This window comes from Syngnathus typhle, linkage group LG14 (genome assembly GCF_033458585.1).
Source record: "Syngnathus typhle isolate RoL2023-S1 ecotype Sweden linkage group LG14, RoL_Styp_1.0, whole genome shotgun sequence".
Taxonomy (NCBI): Eukaryota; Metazoa; Chordata; class Actinopteri; order Syngnathiformes; family Syngnathidae; genus Syngnathus; species Syngnathus typhle.
In genome coordinates, this window is record NC_083751.1 from 8,715,189 (window position 1) to 8,736,618 (window position 21,430).

The window sequence follows — 21,430 nt, forward strand, 5'->3', positions numbered from 1 at the left end:
ATGAATGCAAAATGGACTCTTTTAACAGGCTGCCTAGCAGACAGATGGCGGAGGTCAATAAAATTAAATGAGCTATAAGCATTGTCTTGCAATTTAGATGGTTTCTGCACAATGAAGACGAACCAAGGTTTGTGTGCTAGTTTTCAAATTAAGATCATTTAAAAAATGCTTTTGTGTGATAAGGAACATGCATGCATGCATGTGGAGTAAAATTCACTGTTTCCAAATTCAAACAAAAAAGAAAATAAAAGAGACTCAAAGAAGGGACTAATATTGTTTTCAAGTATCACTAGGGAAAACAAGATGGGAGCACAAGACAATATGTTTCAACAACACACAGCAAGTATCACTCCAGGCACGATGGACAGTGGATAGTACATCAGCTATTGACATGACTGTTTTTCCTCAGTGGTCTAAAGACAAAGTGCCCACTTTTAAACTCTCGAGTTGCCATCCAAACACATGAAGGATTGAAGTAGTTTGTAAAATCATGCCGGATTGATGCAATAGCCACTGTCTATAGCTTCCCAACTTCACAAAGCACTCAAGTGGAACTTTGTACTCACATATTCAGCTGTATCGTCCGTTTCCCACTAACAACCCCCGCCAAAGAGGAGAGTATGGGAGAGATTGCAACATTTTTTAAAAAGGAGAGAGAGCAAACAGAGAAGAAATAGGATTGTGAGCGATGGTGGCATTCAAGATTTGGGTGCAGAAGGCTGGAGTCAGAAGTAGGTCGCTTTTTTTTGTGATACCACAAGAAAAAAAGAACTGAGAAAAGGTTTGCCTGCAGGGCGTGGCAATGTTTTTTTAGTGCTAAATCATCAATGCAGCAAAATCCAGATGCACTATTGGAGGCTTTCAAGGATTTTATCGTCATTAGAGTGTATTGTATAAGCATTTTTAATTTTATTGTATATTTCTTATATGGACTTTTTTACTGTAATGTAAAAGGCTCAGTCATTCTAGTTGGGATTTATGTTCAAACTTAAGTGTACACTTAGACAAAAGGGAACAAATAGATTGCTAGCTGTCATGGATGAGTGATTTATGGTGAATTGTTTTCATGATAGTTTAAGTGTTTTCCATGGTGAACTACAACGAGCAGCAGTTTCATTTTGTCCTTGCATTAGATTCAAGTGCACAATCATTTTAATGGAGAAATGAACAAAGGGTCCAGACAGTCCTAATAAAAGCCATGAAGGAAATGTTGCAGAGAAAGATGAGTGAAGCTTTTGGTTACAGTTTTCGGTAAGGGAAGAGGCAGTTCAGAATATTGCAGTAATACGAAATGATATCCAAGCGGGAAGAGCACCCAGATGATTTCCCCAACTCCAGCAATATTTGCACGGTAACTTTGCTGACCTAGATACACAGTTTGTAGTGTGTGGAAAAAAATGACTCTTACTTGTCACTACTGTTGAGTTAGAGGAAGTTTGACGGTAGGAACATGATTGGAAAAAAGATTCACACCTTATGAAATAATATTCGGTCCACAGCCACTTGGTATACATAGATGGTCTTACCTGGGCATCAGCCAGCATGACATCCTTGATGAGGGGCAGGCCCCTGGATTCTCCATTCTCCACACGAACATAGTGGACCTGATAGCCACGGATCTGACCGTGCTGCTTTCCTGGCATCAGAGACCGCCACATCACCTTAAGTGCAGTGGAGTTTAACACCTCCACCTCCACTCGCCTTGGAGGGCTGCCAGGAACTACAGGAAGCATTTAAAATACAATGTAAACTGAATAGAAGCTGTTTTCAACTAAATAAAAAATATTGAAACATGGAAAAGCATATTGAATAAAGATGGAATAGTTGTAGAAATTGTCCACAGATTCAGAAATATCATTATACGTGCAGTAGCTATGTATAAATATCATGACTGTGTCATTTCCAATAACACTGACAATTGGTTGTTTTTGTTTCTTGCTTTAGTTCTCATCCTCTACACTCACTAAGGCTTGTATTTGAAAGCAATATAAGCGTGACTAAAGTTTCAGCTACATCAGTGGTGTGCAGAAGGCTCAAAGTGCCGTGGTAATAGAAGTGGAAAAGATTTTGGGCAAGCCAAGGCTAGCCATCTGTCTGATTCTCATGTGCTGCGGCGGGCTCACATCGAGCCATTTATCTGTTTTATGGCTGAGCTGCAGGTTCTGTCATTGAGTTTTCACTGAGAATTTACTTGTTTTACTCATTACATTTGCACACTGTATTTTAGCTTAAACTGGAACATAAAACACATTAACTTTTTTTAATCTACATAAATTAACGTTTTGATGCACAACACAAGTCCAAAATGACCCGCATTCATTTCCCATGTCATTGGAGCTGACTGAGTTTTCATTTGTTCACCCTTCATTCAATTTACTATTGAATACTCCAAGTAAACTTTAAATTTTTGATTACCAGAGATCAATATTTTAATATTTTGTTTTGTAGGTTATTTACCCAACATGTTTACACTTGAGGGGTCAGATTGATTCGAGCTAAACAAATTTGCAATTAATATTTGTGATATGTATGCCATTTTGCCACACAATACAATCTATTTTTCAAATAACAGACAGCTATTGAACTATAAATAATCTCGGCTGCTTCATTGAAGACTATCCTATGCTATAATGACTTTGTAGCGCAGGTATGGCAATTTGTCAACATTTCTGTGAATGCTCACCCAAAGAAAACAAATACATGTTTACTACAAAACAGACATTTATGTACCGTCTTCATCGGTCCTGCAGATTAACGGCTCGCTTTCAGGGCCCGGCCCAACGACCGTAAGAGCGGACACAGTGATGCGATACTGGGTCCATTTATCCAACCGCTGCAGAAGCACCTGCTCTTCGGTGGCAGGCACGGTGGGCTCTTCCACCAACTCCACATCATCGCTGATGCCCTCTGACTGTTCCACCACCTGGTAGCGCACCCTATACCCCGCCAGGAGACCATTCTGACTCTTCAATGGCGGGGGGTGCCAACTTACCAGCAATGTGGTGGAGCTGGTGCTGCTGCACTTAATTTCTTGAGGGGGGGCTGAGGGCTCTGGTGAAGTGGACAGGACAGAAAAGTAGGCAGAGGGGGAAGAAGGAGGGGATAGAGGACCAGAAGGATGGTCAAAGAGGAGGGTGGGGTGAAAAACAAAACAATACAAAAGATGGGAGAGATAAAGAAAATGATAAAAAGGAAAATTTGAAACTTGGGTCATAAAACAATAGGAATAATTTAAACTAACAGAATTGCGGGAGCAAACAAGAATGTAAAATTTGGATTAAGAAATGTGAAGATAAATGGAGTGATGGAAACATTTATTGTAATAATGAATCAAGATGCTTCAACAACAAGTTGAATTTGAGCTGATCTATTCAGTTTTTTTGCATTTGGATCGTTTTTTTCCATGTGATCCTTGAGTTTTACTTCTTGGTGTAGGCCTGGCGTCTTGTTTTGACAAAAATGGCTGTCATACGATTAATTATTTTGAGTATTTCCCTCTTTACATTATTTTTTCCATGTGTAAAAATCATGTTAATAGTATCTAACATGCAAAAACCAAAACCTATTTGTGAAATTCCAAATTTTAACTTGATACTTTTCGCTTCCAATCTGGAAATAATTACAAATATTGTATTTAGTTACACAGCATGCCTTGCATTGATCCTTTTAACCATTTGGTAAGTAGAAAAAAAAGGGACATTTCCCTTTCGCCGCTATAATTGTAAATCACTACATTAAGCACCATTCATTATTACATTGAATGTAAAAATAGTACAACTGCAAACACATGAAATAAATACCAACAAAATTTAAGCCATTCCACACGCAAAAACTCAAAATCATAAACGTGAGAGGGGAACTAGGAGATGAATTTTTATGTAACCATTGTCACTCGAACAAATATAATAGTTAATTCAAAATAATAACATAGAAAAACATGGGACAAACAGAATACTCCACACAACCGCACAAAAAATAAAAAACGAGGAAAAAAAAAAAATGACAACAAAAATTGTCTGCATCATACGTACCTGGCTCCCACAAATACTACATTTTAAAGACTTTCTTACTACCAGCCCTAGACTATAGCAAGTGCTTCCTTTAATTAAAGACAATTAAGAAATGTTTGAGTCATGTTCAATTCAATTTTGCACTTTAATTTGGGTGATGTCAACATCAGCTTTGGATCCACTTTCAGAGTTCGTGAGGTTCAGCTTTTTGCTTTAGCCAGGTCTGCTTAATACTCATGTATGTTTGGGCCGGAAGGGTCCACAAGACTGTGAGAGGGGAGGCTGTAGGCTTAGCAAGGCGTATAACACACTCATTTATTTTTGTTTAAATGAATCCCATTTCATATCATTTGTTTATTAAACTTGTGAAGCTGCCAGGGTAGTTAGCTTCCATGACACAAAGGAGAAACGCCTTGGATTGATTGTAAATGGTACATACTCATTAAAGGTTAATGATATTGTATTGTGCATGACCGCATTGTCACTTTTTGCAAACCAACTTGACGAATGCATGGAATAAAAACCGGAGTTTGCGAGTGGTAGACAACAAATAGGTCAAGACCTCGCAATCCCTTCCCCGTGTCCAATGGGCTTATTTCTTTTCGGTCTTACTGGATTTGGAGCCTTTGAGCTTATTTCCACCACTTTTGTTGTATTAGCAAAACTCTCCACATCAACAATGATTGCTCAGTTCTCAGTCTTTGTGATGTAGTAAAGAGGCTGTGAATGTGACAGTGCACAGGCTATCGCTGTGCACAGGCCTCCTCTAGACAGATGATGGTTTAAAACTGGCTGTGGCAGAGCTTTAATAAAGTGCATTACCCATGAACAAGACCAGCAGTAGGATTATGGATTCAAGAACTAAACGAGAACCTTTGGTACTTCTTAACTTGAGGGTCTTTTGAAACTTCTATGGAAGTTTCATGCCAAATCATTTGTAATGTCTACATTCCAATTCTTTTTGAATCTGACACCAGGGAAGCAATTAAATTAAAGTAGCTGATGGTGGGAATGTGCTGTGTAATTTTAGAAGTGTACAATTCAATCACCTGCTAAAATCTGATTTGGAGATACCAATTAGAACTGTAAACTGTAGTTTATTATATGAGTCAAGAATTTATATTTAGCAGTCTGTCAACTCGGGATGTAACATGAATAGCTTACACTGCACTGTGACAGAGTTTGAAAAACTTATACTCAACTTGGAATCTGATCAAATTGAATTCTTCAAACATAAGTGACTTACGCAATGGTCCTACGCCCGGTCAGAAGCTACCAAACGCTTCTAGTAACCGCATTGCCTACCGTTGAAACTGGCTCAATTTGCATAGTGCATGTACAGTTCTAACACTTCATCTAGCCAGGCCGGCATTGGATGTCACACACACACACAAAAAAAAGAATTTGCAATCAGCGAAAAAGCACATCTCACTGCCTGCATGGGAAATGTGTTTTCATCAGCAGTGTCAATGAGCAGCATGGTCACATTTGGAGATCATTATAAAATTAATCTTCCTTGATTCCAAATGCCCATGCTGTATTTAAAACAAATGCTCCAATACATCTAAAAACCTCTCGTAATTACAGTAAGTGGAAAGGCTAAACGGCTTGTTTGGCTAAATATGGAGGATTTAGAATCCACTGCTTTAATTTGAGAGACAGCTCGACTGGCTACTGGCAGTTCCGAGGTATAATCTAAACGCATAAAGCCTAACAATCCAAGGGAATGGGTCAGAGCTCATAGCAAACCATGAAATTAATTCTGAAGCTATGAAATGGGATTTCTATCTGTGACTTTGTGGCCCTGCAGTCCGCTAACACCTACTCCCAGGATACAACTCATGCCCTATTACCATGTCTTAAAACTGGGAAAGAGCGTGAGGGACGCTGGGAGCCTGCCCGCTTCTCAAATTGTGGACCCAATCAAGCCTCGTCTGAACCGTCTCACATTAAATAGGCTCAGGACTGTGACACCTTAACCCTAGAGGCCTTGCTGCTTCTCAATGAGGGCCACTGTTGTCAGTAATATCAGATCTATTTTATTCATTTCATCTTATAACAAATAAGAAGCCCAAAGTGGCTATTGTAATTGAAAGGTGAAAAGGCAATTAATAATACAATTTATAACTAGACATTCTCGACAAAGTGGTCCCCATGACAATAGCCCCGGGTGATGCCTCTTCCATTGAGCATAAACATTAACTTTTTTTTGTATTCATAAAACAGATACTGGACAATTACTTCATACTTGTATGTCTTTGTTTATACTTAGTGGTGAAGAATTTCAGTCTGCCTTGGAATACAGCAGCATACTTTTTGTTCTGTGTTGTATGCCACTGACAATTGCACATCACTAGTTTTAACATGAAACATATGGCCGACATTATATCTTCCCTCAAGCTTGGATATATAGAGGCACTATAGTTTCTGACATTAATAGAAAGCCACTTAGCAGTGATGTCACCATGATATGATTTAACATACCAGTGACACTGCTAAAATGGAAAAAATACTGTGATGTGTTAAAACCAGATTGAGAATCAGGTATCTCTGGGAGGTTGTCAGGAATGGCAGACTGAATCCCTCCAACCACAAAGACACTTACCTTCTGGCATCCAACAGATTAAATTCTTGTCACTTATATTTCTCTCTGTTTTAGACTGTGATTGCTCTGACCTACACAGTAAGCTCCCAACGAGAATCCCTTGAGAGCCGAGTGTTGACTCCCACATTCGCCCCTTAAACAATATTTCCTGGGAGAGTTCACGGGCAAAAGGCAGAACCGTGAATGGATAGAAAAGGTGGAGAACTAGGTAAAAGCGAGCACTCAAATAGTATGCAAATTTAAGAAAAAGATGCTCAACACTTCAAATATGGACCGACACTCCGATAAAAATTATGGTTATCCTTTTTATCCATTGTGGAGTGGAGAAGCTCCCTTTCTCTAATTCTGGCTTGGACCATTCGTACTTTTTCAGTATGTGTGTGGAACTACAGTATGCTTGCAGCTGGCAAGACCTCCCCCAAAAAAACAACCAAATAAACAAAATAAACAGCAGCAGGCTACAGTTTGACACAACGTCAAACCAATCCATCAGAATAACCAATAAAGTAACAGAAGGTAACTAAAAGGATAAACTCAAAAATTTCAATACAAGGGAAGGGTCAGAATGTGAGCAAGGCCATTCATTCCAAGGAGAGCTTAGTATGTTCCTTTTCGCAGAGGAACAAGTGGCAAAGACAGAAGGGGATGGGGGAGGCGGGGGGTGGGGGTCAGAAGAGGCTGATGTAGGATGGAGTGTGTATCCAGCCCAATGTGGTTGTGGTTTATCTTTCAAGGGAAGAAAACACAGCGAAGGAAATAGCAGACGGAGTGACAGGTGAAGATGGACAACGACACCCAAGAGACACCAAGTGAGGAATGAAGCTGGAAGAATATAAAATATATTTTCATGCCTAGAACAATCAACAATGCAATGATTTAGATTCATAATAGCACCCCCGGGGGGTAAGAGTGACTGCCGCATGCAACTGGCGCTCTCCTCGGTGAAGCTGCACTGTCTGTGTAGCTCTGCTGCTCAGAAATAAAAACAAACAAACAAAAAAAATGAACAGTGAGGTGGTTGCTTCAAAGTTCCTGTGCCCAGATTTTGGAGTGTGGGGCAGCCAACAAGTTGCACTGGTAGAAACAGAAAATGTGTTAAAGGATGTCTACTCCTTCACCATGGTTCTCCTATGCACTGGTCATTTTAGTATCACAAATGGTGGTAGAAGGGAATTAGAGCATCATTTTTAGTATGACATTTATATATGTATCTATTTAACTTTTGCAACTGTTTGAGTATCAACACCCCATACATTTTAATATCACATAATAGACATGTCAGGATATTTGGTCTTTAAAAGAGTAGGTAAGGGAGGTATTTATATCATCATGTTGAAGCATAACGAGGGGAAGGTAAAGTAACATTAATTAAAGAATTAGAAATAAATGCCAACTTTAAAAGGGCAATAAGAGCAATTAAGGACAACAACTGATCAGGTTGTTGTAATACGTACAAGTGAAACCATCTTCGCAGAAGTAGGCAGGAATTCAGGAGGCATACTATATTTGGTGGACAGTTTTTCTTTGGTGATCAAACTCCCATATATTTTTCCCAATTGTGACCCAGTTCATAAGAGAACCTTGGTGGATTTAGAGCAGAGTTGACGTTTTGTGTTTTCATGTGTATCAAAGTGCACTTGCTCATTCCAAAAGAAAAGCAACAAGAAAGTAAAGCAGAAACTAGTAACACAACTGGGACACGTAAGTGCAGATTGATTAGGTGCAGAGGAGACTCCTATGCACCTGGAACCACAGCCATATTATCCGATAAGGTAATTCAGATTCCGTCCGTCTAAATTCAACCAAATGAAGCGATTTCTAATGCACCGTACATCTAAATGCACAAGATAAAAAAAAGAAATGGCGAAACGAGTCAAATTCAAAAATATGAATCCACACAGCTCGGCTTTGAATCCTGTTATGTCTAAGAAGAAAACATTGTTCAAACAATGCAATATTCAGCACCAGAGAACACATAATTTGCAATGCCTAGTCAATGGTGTTTTCTTGCAAAAAAATATGTTTGGTTAAGCAGGCACAATAGAGTAGAAATATTGGCAAAAAACTACATACTGGCTTGCAAGGTCTTCTGTGACATGTCATTGGTGAACGCTCCAATGCCCTTGTTGGAGATCGCTGCCAGAGAGAAGTGATACTCCGTGTTTGGGCGGAGACCTTCCACAATATACGAAGACGCAGGTCCAAATGTTTTCTTGATCTATGATCAATGAGAAAGATAATCGTCATCATCATCAGTGATGGGATAAGTATACCTTGATCTCTGCTGTGTGCTTCACTGAAATGCTTACCTGAGAGCCGAAATTCCCCTCCGTGTAGCGAAGTTCATAACTTATAATTCCTTCTTTGTCAAAGGCTGGTTCCCAGGTCAGTTCAATGCTAGTATCGGATACATCCCCAACTTGAAATTTGGACGGCTGGCCAGGAACTGAAACAATTGGGCGACTGTCAATTGACTGTTTGTAGTATGTACGTATACATATAATTAAATATAATATGCAGTGTTTTAACCATAGAAAAATTTATTTTCTTACCTCCTTGCAGCACTTTGACATGGATCGGCTCTGAGAAGGGGCCATCACCGACTGACGTAAATGCTAGGACTTTGATGGTGTAAGTCTCTTGAGGAACCAGGCTCTGAATTGTGGTGATAATGCTGTCCTGGACATTATGAATCTGCCAGAGGCTCATAGGCTGGGAGTCATCCATGGTGTAATAAACTCGATAGCCCTTAATCTGCCCATTTGGTTCCTCCGGGTCATCCCAGCGTACCATCATGGTGTTTTGGGATATAATCTGGGCCTGAATGTTACGAGGTGGACTGGCAGGGGCTTGTTCACCAGTTCTGGTTTCCACGGGTTCACTGGGAGGACCTTGGCCAATTGTATTGACGGCCGAAACTCGGATTTCATACTCTGTGTTGGGGTAGAGGCCACCAATGCTATAACGTGTAGTGGTGATGTCATCTACAGTCTCATATTTGCTGTCTGGGGATTTAGCACGATATTGGATGATGTAGTAGGTTACTGGGTCAGGGTTGCCGGAGTCCCAGGTGATAGTCACACTAGTGGCAGTGGTTTCAGTAACAACAGGAGTACCTGGAGGCTTCGGAAGAGCTGTTATGGTAACGAGACAAAAGTTGTGATTAACTTTCAGTGATTAATTAAAAAAAAAAAAAGACTTTGGAAAGAAAGTGGTTGATTCGAAAGATAACAGGACAATTAAAACAATCTAATCTAAAAAGGCGCATTTTGTATACATTGTTCATGAATCCCCGGTATTTCCTTCTCACTGAGTGTTATCGCTTACATTTGACAGTGATCTGCGCCACAGCTTCAATGATGCCAAGGCTGCTCATGGCCACACAGGTATAGTTGGCTGACTCACGAACGCTGCTCAGTTCAAGAACATTCCTACCCACTGGCATCTCATCCTCTGGCGTCAAATCCTCTGAATTTAACATCCACTTGACGTAAGGCATGGGGGACCCCACCGCCACACATGTTATGTTCACACTCCCACCAGGCATAATTTCTTGACTCGTTGGTGGAATGGAGAAGCGAGGTGGCACCCGTCGGACTGAGAGGAGGCATGAGGAGAGGATGACAAACAGCGCAAAGAGAGTCAAAGCAGAAAGAGAAGTACCAACATGTATGTCGATGAAAATGGACCCTTCTCGTAGAAGTATTTAACACAAAAAAAGTTTAACATTGTAATGGGAACAAAAGACAAACTAAAAAGACTTTTCAAAAACGTAAAAATATACAAATAAGAAGAAGGAACTAAACTAACAGAACTGCTTCAACAACAATATAGATTAACAAGAAAGCAACGATTCATAGCAACAAGGTTCCATTGACCAATGTTTGACCCATCACAGCACAATTATAGACACAAAAATCTATTACGAGTTTCTCATCTTTGGAGCTGGACTGCAGTTCATAACCAACTTCATCATAACCTGATCACAGCCTATCAAAGCCTATGAAGAAATAGGCCTTGTGATACAGTAGTACTATCAATAAGGTCAACATGGTAACCTGGTACTTCCTGTCCACTCTGCCACAGAGGAAGTTAGCCATTAGAGGCTTCCCCCATAGCATAGGAAGTGTCGGGTTACTGGGGTCTGGGGATCTGAACATATTCTAATACTGATTGTCACTCGTCACCTACATCTAACTAGAAACCTTAAAGATGAGAAACTTTAATGAGATTTTTGTGGTTTAGGGTAGATCCACTGGACAAAGCCTTATTAAGATCTGACACGGTTCCATTGATAGATGCAGCTATCAGTTTCACAGACAGCATGCATAAATAGATCAAGGTAAATTAAGGATAAATGATAACAAAATCAGATATAAAAATTGAGATAGAATGCATAGAGGAATATAACTGAAGGGTCGCTAGCATGCCCAGACAAAAGACGATTGGAGAGCAAGGAAGAGATACAAGATAGAGAATAAAGCATTAAAGGAGTGGATAGAACGGAAGGGAACAGAGGAGCAAAGAGTTCAACAGAGGAGTGGGGAGGTTTGGAGAAGGGTAAGGGGCGGGGAGTAACCCACTTCATTAGTATGTAAACTTTTTTTCCAACATCTAATGTGATAGGATGTGATGTTGGCACATTGTCACATCACAATCCTAGTTAACACAAAATAAGAATCGCGTAACAAGGTGTGTGCCTACAAGTACGTATAAAACAACTAGAGTTGTTGCGGCAAGAAATTCTTCTATCACAGTGTTGGAGTCAAGGAACAAAACAGGATCCACGGGGAGTCGAAATCCAGAGAAGGAGGGAGACAGTTGAGAAAGGGGAAATGTTGATGAAGGGCAGAATGAGAACAGGAAAAACAAAACAAAGGAAACCTCAATGGAGAGGAATTATAATGGAGATACAATAAGTTAATAAAGTATGAGCTCTGATGCACATAAAATAATTGGTGGATATAAGATACATATAAGCTGTTTGTAGATTTCTGCCATTAGAGGTATGACTCTGGGTGTAGTATGCAAGACTATATTCTGGAAATGATGTGTATGATAGGCATCCCAATAAACACTTGACAAAGGGACACAGAATGGGAATGCAACTAAATGTTTCCAAAGGAGAACCGAGTTCATACCAAGCATGGTTTTCTGTTTTTAATTAGTACTATGTGAGCAAATTATGTTAAGATGAGATCATTGCTTTTACTGTCATTGACTGGCTTTTTATAAAAGGTCGGAGTATGTAAGTACCATTCCTAAAATATTTGAACACATGGGAGGATTATCCTTGCACATGCCAGGTGGTTCAGCAGTTCATTCTGCTTAGCCAGATAGTTGATTTTGGTACATCATTGAATGATTTATTTTTTTATTTTTAAGAGGATCTGAACGAAAAGCTAACTAATTTGGGATTTAAAACTAAAATGAAACCTGCAACTAGAGTTAATGATGATGCAATTCTATTACATTTGGCAACCTTCATTCTTTTTGACGTCAGCATGTTTGTTGGGATGCAAAGAAGTTCAAAGAGAGTGAAGGACATTTGTACAAATGTAAGGGTAGAAAATGATGAACTAAATGAAAAAGCTGTGACAGACAGAGTCAGAAAAGACAGGACAAGTGACAAGGCGGAACCAAACAACAAACTTGAGCAGCAAGACAGTACAATAATAGAAGTTGACAAGCAGATTGACTGGTGGACATACAAACATACTGTACAGTACGCACAGGTTTAGGACAGGGTTATCATAGAAAGGGAGGGAGGGGGAGGGCATAAGTGGGGAGATAGAAAAAGGAGATTGTGATTCCAAACCAAAGCAAAGGACAGACCATGGCTTAAAGAGGATTTGAAGGTCTCACACACTGGGGCTTCAAAGCAAGAGTTAACTACACGAGGATAGCTTCAGAACCTAATCGTGCAAATGCAACCCAGGAACTCTCAGGTTGTTGGGATTGATTTGGGTATGGAGTGGAGATTAAATGGCCTATTGAAGCCATTTAAAATCGCTTTTAGAAACTATGGAGTTAGTGATGGCCGACTGGGGCATTTTGACTTATCCCAGACAATGCATGGTGCAGACATGGCAAACTGTTTTGTACTGACGTGAGCTTTTCATCTTTGGGTTTGGTGATTACTAAAAGGATATGGGAATTAATGTCAGTGGGATTGCATTCTATTGTTAGATTGTGATTTGTGCTTTAATAATATTATTATTATGATTATGAAAATAGGTTAAGTGAGTTATAGAATGACTGGTCAAAGACCCTAACTGAGTAAATTGTTATTGTATACTCCTTTCTGCGTCAAACAACTTACTAACTTTTGGCATTATCTGACATTTGACGCATGAATAATTAAAAAAAAACTGTTTAAGGTTTAGAGTAAAAGAAAATGCACTTGAAAATCCTAATTTTAATTGTTATTTAGTTGATTTGTTAAAATCATTCAGTTGGGTGGAAGTAGCCTAACAGAAATCTAACGAATGGTGGCCGTAAATTTACCGTTTCTCTGCGTTCAACTTTATCAATAATAATGCCTTTCAAACAAAGGTGATAGGGCAGTCCATTCATCACACAGACATGCATGGGTGTGGCAAGAGTGACATACAGTAGTGCCCCCATCCACACTGAGAACTAATACAATCCAAAAATGTCACACCAAGCCCTTCCAAGCATGCCATCACTACCCAAATACAGGACTATTCCAGACAAACTGACAAACGATGAGTGACAAATTAAAATGAAGAAAAAAAACAAGAACTAAGTCCGCACAGTTCCGTAGAAGACATTACTGGAATGCACTTGTAAATATATTATTTTGTTTCCATGCTATGTTTTGTGTTTCCATTAATTTGGTCTCCAATTGTAACAACAGCATAGGACAGAGTGTCAGTTTTCTGCGGACAGGCTAGATCACAATGTGCGCTTCTCTCCCAGGGGCTCAGGTCGGTCAAATGGATTGGGAGCTGCTGGGTGAATGAGGCTGTCTCGAAACTATTGCTACATGAACATATGTAGATCAGCAGTGGAGAAACACCCCCCCCCCACCACCACCATGATAAAAGCCATGTTTTTAACAGTGAGGTAGACCTCAGCTCAGTTCCCAAAGGAAACTATAGGAATGCTAAATTCTGATCCCTGGCCTTACTTTTTCTGATCACTAACTTGGGTATAAAATAAAAATAAAATAAACAGACTGCTCCGGATTCATTGTGTGTGTATCACGTTTCATCTTCATCTAAGAGAAGTCAATACTGTCTTTTAAGATTGGGCCTGTGCTTTCCTTTCTAAACTGAAGCGCAAAACATACAATTAAAAAGAAAAACTCCCATTGGTAAGGACAGGCTTCTCATTCACAGAGCCCAGGAGCCCAGCCGGCCCATTTGGAATTGAAAGGACAAGAAAAGAAACTTATAGCTCTATTTGGAGACATTATCTTGTTTCAAGCCCCAATGTGGAGAGAAAGACAAAAGGACTTACAGTGAACGAGGTGAAAAGCAGTCGAGAGAGAACGCCAGAGTACTGCACTAATTTTAAAAGTGGGTGGTGTTGTGGAGGGATTTGTGCGCCCCCAAGAAACAAACAAACAAAACAAAATAAATCAACAAAATCAAAAGTGAGGTGGACATTATTGGCCATTTTGGTAGGGCAGGTTTTGTTGCCCTAAAATGAAGGGGGAAGCCAAAATAATGTGCAGCCTTTAGTGTCACCTTGAAGCTGAGATTACACCCTCTTGCTGCCTGAGGACACAGGCATCATATGGAGATCCTTTTGTTACGCTTTCTGGTTGAAGTCTACAACATTTACATAGAAGCTGCAGGGGTCAGCCTGTTTTAATACTGTACCTTGGCTGTGCTGATACTAAAGACGTATGGGCAGCTCATCAAAATGGAAATTATTACCCAAAGAAATGTGACAGGAATCATTCCATGAGCATCTGACTATAGGAGGATTATCAACTTTTATTTAATTACTATTACAAAGGAGAAGCTGCCAGGTGTCATTCAAATATGTCTTCATGTAGTTTTCCTTTTACTAAGTCTTTGGGATGGGATATATACGTCGTTATTTGTACAAATAAAACTTTTAAAAGGAGTCTGTGAGGATCAGCCACAAACGTCAACTAGAAAAGGTAGGTTTTTTGTTTCATTTGGCCATTGAGAACATAAGGTGTAATCTAGCTTTCTTTCCCAACGTCAAACACAGATACATAGCTAGACATGCAAGCACATTGGGAACCAAGCAGATATGATTAGAGGAGGGCATACATGCACATGCGCACGGAACAGCACAGTCTTTCTGCATCAGTGTCATCATTTTGACCATATAGTCAAAAGTGACTACACGTCACTACTAGATTTTCCACTATTTTTGGAGTGGGATTTTGCCAGGCCTCTGGATGGCAGTTATCTGATTTCCTGGTGACCATCTCTAAAAAAATGATTTTTTAGTCACGTGAGTGTTGAAACTAACAATATGTGAGAAAGAATTTGGGAGTGGGTCACATCTTGTTCCAGTCCTTAACTAACAGAATGAAAAGACCTCGGGCCTGATAGACTAAAGGTTTGAAGATTATTCCCCCCAAAATTGCAAGTTGTAACCCAAAACACACTGAATCATTGGTATTGGCTCAGTTTGTTATTCAAGTGTTTTTTAATATTTCAGTCTTACTGTCTGATAGTCAAGTTTCAAAAAGTAATAGAAACACAAACTCCCATTCTTACGAACTGTCTCTCACGTTCATGCTATATGTTGTGTTTTATTTGTGTTGTGGATCAAAATTAACAAAAATATCATTTTAAATTTTTATTTTAATTAAAAGTAGCCATAACAATTGTAAATATAAAACAAGCATACTGTATTTTAAGATGATGTATACTGTCAAGCCACATGATGGCCTCCATAATTGCAATCATCAAGATGCCCACTTCAGTCAAATTTTTCTTTTTTTCCAGTAAAGTATTCATTTGAACAAGATGACAGAAACACTAGCTGTAGACACACTTTCATTCTGCATTTCCATATGCATTTCAAGAGTCAAGAAGCAGAGCAGCAATATTTGGAAAAGGAAACAGAAACCAGTCATAAAAAACAAACTAATATTTTTTGAAAACAGAAAATGACATTATTATACAACGGAAAAAAAGGAAGACAGACGTACACACACCATAATAACAACAAAAAACAACAATAGGAGAACCAAGGGAAAGCCAAAACAGATTGTTTGGGAAAAAGACTTTAAAAAAAAAAAGAAAAAACTAGGAAATAATAAAATGGACCAGAACACACAGAAAGCATAAAAAAGGACCAATACAGCCAAAAAGGTTTTGGACAGGCATGCAAGCGCAGTTACATTCTTCCATCGTGCAACATGTTCTGTTATTTCCACGTGCTGGGTTTCCATGACAACACATGCAAGAAAGCCTTTTTGATGCAGAAGCAATACCAGAGGATGCGAAACGAGAAAAGGCCCCACAATGCAAACATAAAAGTAAATTAACAAAAACCCGAACTAGTCAGGTTTTATTTCATCATTTCTTCCTCTGAAATATAGAAGAAAAGTTCTTTAAAATTAATTTAACAGTTTGGATTTCCTGGATTATCATTTATTTAATTTAGAAATGAATTGAGCAATGTAAAAGGCAAATCTAACTAGATTGTTTTTTTTTCAACATTTGGATTTTTTTTTCTCAATTGCGGGTTCATTAAAGTAAAAAAGAAAAAAAACACACCAACCTTCTCGAAGCTCTGAGGGATGTAAAGGGGTTGATGCAGAACACAATGACATGAGGAGAAGAGAAAAATAGGGGAAACACAGAGAGAGTAAAAAAAGCCACCTCAAGGTGTTTAGCTGCAGCTACATTTCCCTTTGCTTAAATCCCTTTTCCCTCATTTCTTTCCCCACACTGTCCCTGCTACTGGTGACACCCATTTTGAAAGAACACTTGCCTGCCCACCCCTTGAATAACTGTCATATTTAATAAATAAGCCCAAACAATCAAGATCATTCACTGTTGCCAATATGAAGAAAAAAAAGTGGTTATGCACCACTGGAGTAAAGATTATGCATATTATAATTAAAAGTTTCAAAAGCTCCTTATGACCACAAGAAGTTCCACTGATGGCTAATTCTGTTTTTCTTACAGACGGAAGTTAAATAAACACAAAATAAGGAAAAACTAATGAGCGATAGAAAAAGAAATAGACACATTTTGGGCTGAAATTAGAAGCTGCAGTCCAAGACATTGTTAAATGAGGAATTAATCATTTGCACCATCATTACTGGTTTGTATTTGGCATATACTTGAAAATAATTGTGGCACAATAATAACTCTAAGACTTTAATTCTTTGAAACAGATCTCTACTACAGCTGCTAATCTCAGGTGCAATTTGTGAACAAAAACATTGTCAACATCACGTATCAGAATTGATTGACAAAAGTGAACTGAAAACAGACAAAAGGTTGACGCCATTCAAGTGTATTATACACAGTATAGTCGAGTGAGGGCACCTGAATAATTATGACCACTGTATTTACCTAAAGGCATGCCGATGGAGCCAGTGTTTATGAAAACTGCATGAAATATTAAATTCATGTTTTTTGGCTGTCTCTCAATCAAGGAATCTACTAATAAATCCCAAGGCTGTGTACCAAGTGTTCCCATTATTGTTATGCAAGACTTCAAGTATTGCTCTTGACTGTAATTTGTCATCAATACCATGAGCAATTACGGTGTATGAATGAATACCTCACTAAACCAATTTTTTGCCTATTGTGATATAATAGCAACAGTAAGTACAAATAACATCCCTGACCCAATTTCTAATGTCAGACTAGTGAATTATTTATTGGGAACAAAGTTATTTGGTACACAGCAGAAGGAACAAACTGAGTAGACACCGAGGCATCTTTATTTAATATGTGCCATATAAATTATACATGGTGTTAGTGCATCTGCTTCAATTTATTAAACCTCACTAAACAGGGAGTCATTGTCTTTTTACATTAGTGGTAGGGGGGGTTGTCTATACTGCCTGTGTCCTTCTTTTCCGTACCTTTACTGACCAAAAGGACTACTGGATGTATGACCATATTAAGATTATATACATAGCAGAACCTAAGAATTTTATAGTACAGTTATGTCCCGGAAAACGACAGCAGTTTTGCTCACTGTGTTAAAACCATCATTTACTTTTCAGATTTTGATTGGTTACGACTAATCTCTTTTCAATCAAAATCCAGACTTACCGTTTTGCTCCATTACCTGAAAATAACAAAAAACCTAAGCAACTTCCACATGTTGGATACGGTGCAAAATTACAGTTAAAATGTGTCTTGCAACCGACAAAAGCAAGGACATACGGCTTCTTGTGCTACGCAAATCCTTCCAAGCGAGTTGGGCATGGCGTTGGAAGACACAAAATGAAGCGTTACATCATATAATACAGGAGTACATCAGTTGGTCAAATGAATATTTCGCAATCGGCTTGTATAGTTCACATTCAATTACACATCGAGTAGGCAAATCAGTGCTAAAATATTTATACTACCGTATTTTCCGGCCTATAAGGCGCACCTGCCTATAAGGCGCACCTTCAATGAATGGCCCATTTTAAAACTTTATCCTTATATAAGGCGCACCGGACTATAAGGCGCACCATTAATGCATCATGTCAGATTTTTAATCCAAATCAAATCATTCTCCATTTTATCTTTTTTATTTGAACTTCAGACGGAAACAAATTACTTTATAATCATAAAATAATGATCCATAGTCTTTTTGAGTCATGATTCATAGTCTTCAGCGGGCCACTTATGATTGATTTCATGACACAATGCTTTGGGCCAGTTTAAATTTAGGAATTTGGTCCATATATAAGGCGCACCGGGCTATAAGGCGCACTGTTGGTTTTTGAGAAAAATTTAGGTTTTTAGGTGCGCCTTATAGGGCGGAAAATACGGTACTTGGATAAAAGTTAAGATCAACAGAAATGACACTAAAAGAGGATTGTGCAGATATTTTACTTTTTTTGGTCTAACACGTGTTCTCCCTACCTCGCACATATAGGTTAGCTGGGGACGAGTAGCGGACGCCTTCCAAATTAGACGCCACACACTCGTACTTTCCTTGGTCTGTCTCCTCGCTCCTCTCGATCTGCAAGGCACCTGGAAATAACAGTGTCCAGCAAAAAACACCAGAATGAAAGGAAGAGACAGACAGAAAAAGAAAAAAAGGAAGGAGGATCTGATTAGTTGATTTTTTTTAAGGATGGGTGACAGTGCATGATGTCAGAAATGTCTCTAAACACTGGGCGTCTTGAAATACTCCGACTTATTACATCGAAATGTGCTTCTCTGCGCAGTGCTAATGCGGTTCACCATGACAAACCGCGTTCCCCTCCAGCATCCGCTATACACAGATAAAAAGGGAACAAATTTAATAAATAAAACAGCGGGCTGAATCAGTCACAGCAAATTTGTTGGTAGCCGTTGGATGTGACAAAGTAAAAGGACAACGTAATAATGCAAATGTAAAGAAAGCTATTGGGCAAAGGGACAGGGATGGTAGTGTAAACTAAACGGGATTAAACACAACATTTTGCAAAACACTGGCAAAGGGAGACAAAGGGAGTTGCAATTCAAACAACAGCAGGGTTGATTGTCTTCAATATGTAACCCATGGGTGATTGCACTAATTTGTAATTCACAGGAATTCCCTCATTTTAGGTAGTGTTTGATAACGAGCCAGTCATCTCTTATCTCACCGGTGTCAAACTCAAGGCCCGGGGGGCCAGATACGGCCCGCATAATTTTACGTGGCCCGCGAAGACAAATTGTGCATCAAATTTGTGTCATTACTAGAATTGCAAATTGTCTTCACGTTTAATATCTTCTTTTTAAATATTTGACCAGTTTTTACTCATATGATTTGAAAATGAGGTATTTGTCAGTTTGTTTTGTAGCTTTTACTGTATATAATATGAGGTGCTCATACATTTATTTGGGTTGACAGTCATAATGGCTATGACTACAATGCGGCCCGCGAAAAAAATTGAGTTTGACACCCCTGTCTTATCTGATTAAAGATTCTATACTTTTGACGTGTAAATGAACTAAAAGAGGAAGGGTATGGAGGCGGAGGTGAAACAACGGGTGTCACATCGTTCTGCATTAGAGCACAGTTGACGGTATGTCTTGATGATATCATTAGTACTGCTGGCTGGTTCAGCAAACAGATTGCAGCCCAGGCTTCCCTGACAAATGCTGCAATGTAGCTCATTAGTGTCGATCCAAGAAGCGTCAACGTAGCGGCCACCACCACATACATTGTGATATACTGTCTGTGAGGTTCGCCTTTCCATCAAATCCATAATGGCACTAAGTGTTGACCTTCAGCAAGGCCGAGCAATCCTTATGTAGAGCCACAGACTTTATTGCATATTATTACATGGGCACAACTCTAGGTACAGCGTATGTCCAACAGTTTTGACTTATCCAAGACAATCGGACATATGGCAGCTGCCTATAACAAAACACAATAACATTTCTGATGTCTACAGTCTCGAACCCAAAATACTCCAAAGTGACTGACATGGCTTTTCCTTTGTTTTCAGTGTGGCTCTCTATGACTCCTTTAACACTGGGTTCTAGAGCATTCTCTATTCAGGCTCAAGCACTCAGCACAACAGGTATGCATTATCAAAGGTCAGTCCACTGAGGACCACTTGAGTAGAAAGAGGTGAATAAAATGCCAGGTTGCATTTTTGGTGACAGTGTTGCCAGGCTTTGTGCTCACAGATTTCAGTTTCATATTTTTCTTGTTTTCCAACAAGTGGCAGGAATAGGTAAATTAGGATTAGGGTTGTGATTGTCCAAATACTTTTTTGTGTCCTGGGTTTTGTTAACGGTGCAGCAGTTGTAAAAGCACCATATAAATATAAGATATTTGTTTCCATTGTCAAGGGATCCCGGATATCCAATCTGAACAGTCCTACCTTTCTGTATCGCTGCGGCAAGCACAGCTATATTTAATATATGATTGCTCCATTAAGAAAAAAAACAAGAACTGTAGATTAGATTAGAGTTTCTTATTTGTGGGTACTTGGCAAACAACCATAAAATCCATCATATTTATTTGCCGCTGTCGCAATGTCGTCATATCTCACTTTGTGCATACTGTAGCTAATGCACCACCATGCCATCTTATCTTGCTTATGCTTATCTTCATTCAGTGCACAATTGCAAACTGTACAAAAGTCATTTGAAATGCTACTTGATGTAAATTAGTTTGCATGTTTAGTGGTAGAAGTTAAACTAGATTGCAAACTGTAATTGTATGGCCGAATTTAAGATACATTCAAAGCAATTTAATTCCTGCATAATAATAATAATAATAATAATAATAATAATAATAATAATAATAATAATAATAATAATAATAATAATAATAATAATAATAATTCACGTATATGTATACATGTATGTGAAGTGAGTAAATTACTAAATTAGACAAAAACAATGAAAAATTAGGACAAAAATAGAGTAGATGAAAAATAAAGAGAAGAAAAATAGGACTAGGATGTGTTGAGGCATGAGTGATTAATTGTGTAAAGTGCCCCAAGTTGTGGTCTGCCCACACTGTCATTATTTTTCAGCAGCTTTGCCAATTGTACCCCCCTTTCCCAGACCTACTTGTGTAATTCAATTAGTTTGCTCCAGCAAGCCTTGATTGATTTCTGTAGGCAATCAACAAAATAACTGGCCCAGTCTCACTCCCTAATTCTTGCTCTGAGGCCAGTCAGGCTTGC

The 21,430-nt window shown here is 38.9% G+C and overlaps 1 protein-coding gene across 6 annotated transcripts in view; it reads right to left on the reverse strand.

Annotated features, from left to right (window-relative positions):
- ptprsa (protein tyrosine phosphatase receptor type Sa) overlaps window positions 1-21,430 on the reverse strand; it is a 120,240-nt gene that overhangs the window by 40,466 nt on the left and 58,344 nt on the right. For 4 of the 6 annotated variants that reach the window (XM_061296807.1, XM_061296805.1, XM_061296802.1 and 1 more), the window contains 8 exons: window positions 18,678-18,788; window positions 9,943-10,212; window positions 9,168-9,749; window positions 8,925-9,061; window positions 8,689-8,833; window positions 2,731-3,051; window positions 1,527-1,720; window positions 567-593 (listed from right to left, as the gene is read on the reverse strand). In XM_061296807.1, coding sequence (XP_061152791.1) covers window positions 567-593; window positions 1,527-1,720; window positions 2,731-3,051; window positions 8,689-8,833; window positions 8,925-9,061; window positions 9,168-9,749; window positions 9,943-10,212; window positions 18,678-18,788 — 1,787 coding nt within the window. The remainder of the gene's footprint in view (window positions 1-566; window positions 594-1,526; window positions 1,721-2,730; window positions 3,052-8,688; window positions 8,834-8,924; window positions 9,062-9,167; window positions 9,750-9,942; window positions 10,213-18,677; window positions 18,789-21,430) is intronic. The other 2 variants (XM_061296804.1, XM_061296808.1) reach the window with 1 other exon arrangement.